Consider the following 5,318-nt stretch of genomic DNA (forward strand, 5'->3'; position numbering starts at 1 on the left):
CTCTAAAGAGTCCTCATACGTCTTTATACCCCTACGATTTCATTTCATTCTTATTACATTATATCGAGCAGTAGGATGAGGATAAAAAAGACTTTTCACATGCAAGTATACCATCTATCATAGTTATCTGCAATAACTGAGGGAGTTATGCTTAAAATAGGGTTAGCTACGTTAAGGTTATATACTTTCATATACTTTCTTATTACTTAGCAACTCGTTTCGGCAGGGCATGTGCCCTCTTCTGTTTTCATACAATTCTTAGTCCTTTCTATCAATGATATATATATGCTTATTAGAAATAATATCCTAATGTTGATTTATAAGATCTAAGAGAGGCAACCTATGCCCCCGGGGCATAGCTGAGTTAGTTACGACGTAGCAGACTTGCAGAAGAAGGCAAAGGTTCGAATCCTGACGAAGCCAGACAATACCCTCCTGCGTCGTGACCAACTGCAATTTTTCGATTAATCTCCTCACAGATGGTCGTGGGCCGACTGTGTGGGGCCGCGAAAGTGACAGATCCACCTTTTTACAGAAGAGAGGCAACCTATATACTAAGTATCAGGATAGATTCAAGAGCTTGTTGAGGCTTCCAAACTCAATAAATTTACAAAATACTAAAAAAGAGCATTGCCTCTAAGGTGCATGCCACTACTTTTTGTGATAATAAATATCCAAGGGACGATAAGCATATCATGATATGCATGAGGTTTCGCATGTTACTTTAAAATATATCATGTTGATCATAATAAAGATCACTAGACAGTAATCAAGAATATCTAAGTACTAAACAAGGATTAAAAGTTTAGGTCTTGATCACTAAATTATTATTGTAACATAACATAAAAATCTTATTAAATGAATTAGAAAATTACTATAAACATACTTAAATCTTTATTAATAAAGCTTTCCTTTCATTATGATCTTATTATATATAATTGGTGAGTTATAGTTAAAAAAAATTAAACTATCATTTATTTAATAAAAAAGCATGAGATTATGCATTTGGTGAATTATAATAAAAAATTCAAATAGTATAATCTATTTATTAATAAAGCATGAGGTTATGTAATTGGCAAACTATGATAAACAATTGAAATAATAGTATCAGTTATTTAATAATAAAGTATGATGTAATAATATCAAAATCCTCTACCATAGTGATGTTAAACAATAATAATAAAATGCAACAATAATCCAGAAACTTTCACATGATCACTAAGATTTTGATTGAATAAACTTGTTGTTCCCGTATACTAAATCTAGGAACCATTTGAATAAAGTTGTCAAACAATGACATTTTATTCTACAGAATCAGAGACTATGCACGGAAGTATATATCTTAACAATTGCACGAATATGATGCAACGTCCTCGTATATATATATACTTGTATATGTACATTGTATGCCTTGGTGTACTGCATTCAGAGAATCAATCCTATACCCGAAAGGAGATGCATTCATCCATCTCTGCAACTTGGAAAAGGAATTTTCAGTATGTGGAGACTTCAACCAAGTTATTGTGTTTGTTGTTGCACTTACCAAAGTGAAAATATCTGAATTGCAATTTGTGAAGTATCCGTGTTTACTACTTCAAATGGCATAGATAACTAAAAACAATAGTGCAACTGAACCTAAAGATTCCAGCAAATCCAAATTCTCACTGGTTTATTTCACATAACTCCCATTTGCCCTCCCCGTCAATAAGTTTCAGTTCCATTGAATGAAATGGTAGGAGGGCAGGTCGCTGTAAAATGCATATTGACATTTAAGCAGTGAATGCTCAACCCAAATTTATATACACAATTAAAAGCCTTCCTTTCATTTGTTACCTGAGAGGATGTAATGACGGTTATTCCCATTTCATTTGCTAATTTGTAGAGATGCTCTTCAACATCAACACTAGTGGCACTGTCACAGAAAAAGGAAATAAAATATTTCATGTTCAATTCAAAGAAAATCATCCAAATTTGAACAATGTCGTTGCTTGCATACTTGGTACACTCGTCTAGGACACCATATTTAGGGTGGTGGAAAAATAAGCGAGCCTGGAAAAAATACATAAGCTAGGCATAAATGATAACAATCGACATAAAAATTTATAAACAAGGGTCAAGAAATTTACCATTCCTAGCCTCTGTTGTTCTCCTAGAGACAGAACATCTTCCCAGTTAGCAGTAGCATCCCAACCTTCTCGTTCAAGAAGATAAACTAACCTAACATTATCTAGAATGGTTTTTAGGTGAACATCCAGAAGTCTAGTAGCCTCAGATTTTTCACCTACATATCATGAATATATAGGATACATTACTAGATGTGAACAAAAAGTGCCCAATAATATTATTTTGCAAATATTATCCTTTACAACACAATCGTACATAAATTACAAAATTCCAATAGCAAACTATTTACAGACATTACTCCCGAGCTATGGTTAATCATTTTATGAGATTTCATATATAATAAAATTATTTTCAAGGGAAAATGTGAATAGAATTCCACACAATCAGTCAACAAGGACAGAAATAAAATTTAACATTTAAATGTTGTGCATTAACCTATTTTATAAATAATTGCAAAATTAATTATAATTAGCTGGGTCAAATACAGCTTGATTAATAATAAAATTTAACATTAATTTTGGCAGTCTATCTATGAACTTTTATAAGAACTACAATTTTGTGATTAAAAAAAAATCTACAGTTTATTTCTCCCATAAATAATACTGTACTTCAAAAATACTATATTCCGTATATTCACATCCTAGATTAATAGTATTCATGTAATTTAGTATAACCTAAAATCTTACTATAAAAACTTCGAGAAATGATACTTAGTATGAAAAATCCCAACATGAATGGAGCATGATACTCACATTGGCAGTGGATCCCACTGGCATTCAGTAGGGCCCACTGTATGCAGTTGTGAGTGTCATGCTCCATTTATATTGGATTTTTCATACTAAGTATTATTTCCCTTCCAGATATAATTAAACTAAAACAATCATTATCAATTCCAGTTAGACAATGTGAAATTATGACATACATATTAAACGAGGAAGACCAAAGAAGACTTAGTTAATAATGATAAAATATGATAAAATTTATTTAAATATAAATAATGATATAATATGGAATAGAATCCAATGACATAGGAGTAGTAGACCCCATGAGTGAGATAAAACTTGATTGTTCTTGTTGTTGGAATCATTGTTAATATTTTAGAATTTCAACTTCAGATTTCTTAAACAATTATAGGAACTACTCTTGACATTTTAAAAAATATATATAATCTGTAATATAAATTTGTAGAAACACCGACACGGGTGGGTAGACTGCTAGGTCATAACTAGTAAGTGAATTAGTTTAGGTTAAATTGATTTAGTAACAAAAAAAGATGTTCCATCTTGATGCCATTATGAAAGAGAAAAGAATATCATTTAGGTTCCTAAATTGTAATGTTTGGTGGAATCATTGTCTACCTATGTTAGCCACTCGACATAGACAATGTTTTCACTAACCTCTCTCTACCCACTACAACTTCTCTTCTTCAATAACTTCTTCTAAACACAAATTCTATTGATCATCTTCTAAATTATTTTTTATTATCATTTATAGATGTTGCACCTAATTACTAACTCCAAATTCATCTTAGTACCCTTACTAGCTCTAATAAATTTATGTAGGTTTCACGTTTTGATAGCATAATATTCTGATCCATACAATCATGATCGTGTCGGAGTTTCAACATCTAATTGCAACAATTTCAATACAAAATCATGCAATGCTGGTACAATTTTGATACTTAATTAAATTATTAATAATAGCACAATTAATTTTATTTAATAAAGGTATAACTTTTAATTAATTTTTTATTATCATTAATTTAGTTAATAATTATTCTTTATTTATATTTATTGATTAATTTGATCATCTTAGAGTTAAAAGTGGGTGTAACTAATTAAGTTTTATTTTTGAGCTTTAGTCACATATAAGTTGTATACTTCTTTCATTTCATAATGATTTACGCTTATAATTTTTTCAACTTTTGCAAATAGAAGGCTGAAATGATCAACCAGAATGAAATCATCCCTAATTTAATATAAATTAGGGCATGCTCTGCTTCTAATTTTGCAATATTGAAACAATTCAAGATTTGAACGTTGAGAGGCTGTTATTATTAAAGATGCAATTTAATTTGAAGTGAAAGTATATTTTTTAATAAGTTATATAATTTTGTATGAAATGAATTAAAAGTAGGAAAAAACTAATTTAATCAAATACAATTTTCATTTAATCAAAGCATCTTATCAAATGCTAGTTGTTCCTTGATGCTAAAACCGAAACTAAGAGAAGACACAAAGGAGAAGCTCGACATAATCTCATCAAACTTTAGTTTTCTATCACTTGCTCATATAATCTCTTTTGGTTTTTTATGACATCACAAATTTAAAAATACGAAAAAACTCTGTCAGCACCAAGTTTTATTGTATTTGAATTTTTAGATTTTAAATTTTTTAGAAAACTAATTAGCTTAAATTAAACTTGAGTTTTGAGATTAAATAGGTTCAGGATTAGCCATGGCTTAAACTTTCATATCGTGTCGAACGACACAGACGAAATTTATCGTTCTCCCCCACCGCACGACACTGGTACCAACACTGGCACTGCGAGTCGCCACAGTAACCTCTACGAGGTCACAAGGGCAGTGCGATCCCGCGGGCTAACCGAGGCCCCGCAATCCCATAATTATTTTTTTAATATTTTAAATATTTAAGTTAAAATATTTATCTTAAAAATATTTTTAATTAATATATTTGATATTTAAAAAATATCAAAATTATATCGGCATAACACGATACGGTATCGAAACCATATCATTCCGATCATAAATTGAAACTTTAATATGACACAAAATTTTAAACCATAGGATTAGATAAAGCTCATCGAGTAATGATAATTAGAATCAAGTGGGTTCAAATAAAACTCGATTTAGATTTATTTTGATCCATTTAAAATTAGATCAAGTATATACATAATAAATTAGTTTAAACTATTTAATTAGGTTAGTATTTTTAGAAAATTAAAAATTGCACCTCCCTTTCTCCTCTCTCTAAGGTACTTCTCTCTCTAGTGCATTTTCTCCTCAGTCTCCCTTCTATTTCCTTTGCATGTCATCGCTCTATATCGATGTCAATTCATCTTGTGTGTCAATGTACAAAAAACATGATAAATTTTGCTTGCGCCGACTAACAGAATTCAGTATTTCAATCCTTGCCATAAAGCATATTTAATCTAGTAAACACAACAATCACACG

The 5,318-nt window shown here is 30.4% G+C and overlaps 1 protein-coding gene across 1 annotated transcript; it reads right to left on the reverse strand.

The window, feature by feature from the left end:
* Positions 1-1,573: 1,573 nt before the first annotated feature.
* Positions 1,574-2,943, reverse strand: LOC141847515 (ABC transporter D family member 1-like). Its single transcript, XM_074735573.1, has 5 exons — positions 2,877-2,943; positions 2,127-2,281; positions 1,997-2,049; positions 1,834-1,912; positions 1,574-1,748 (listed from the first exon to the last, which is right to left on the reverse strand). Exons 1-5 carry the CDS (start codon positions 2,941-2,943, stop codon positions 1,662-1,664), a joined length of 441 nt encoding a protein of 146 aa, XP_074591674.1. The 3' UTR covers positions 1,574-1,661.
* Between the last annotated feature and the right edge of the window lie 2,375 nt (positions 2,944-5,318).

Source organism: Curcuma longa, chromosome 16 (genome assembly GCF_044706935.1).
Source record: "Curcuma longa cultivar G26 ecotype Majalengka, Jawa Barat chromosome 16, ITB_CL_G26_1.1, whole genome shotgun sequence".
Classification (NCBI taxonomy): Eukaryota; Viridiplantae; Streptophyta; class Magnoliopsida; order Zingiberales; family Zingiberaceae; genus Curcuma; species Curcuma longa.

Bases quoted from the DNA above. Each gene is read 5' to 3' on its own strand.
- LOC141847515 (XM_074735573.1), bottom strand. From the start codon at position 2,943: ATGGAGCATGACACTCACAACTGCATACAGTGGGCCCTACTGAATGCC. The intron at 2,050-2,126 runs GTAAATTTCTTG...TATTTTTTCCAG, and splicing joins AACAACAGAGGCTAGGAATG to GCTCGCTTATTTTTCCACCA. The intron at 1,749-1,833 runs GTAACAAATGAA...TGCATTTTACAG, and splicing joins CCGTCATTACATCCTCTCAG to CGACCTGCCCTCCTACCATT.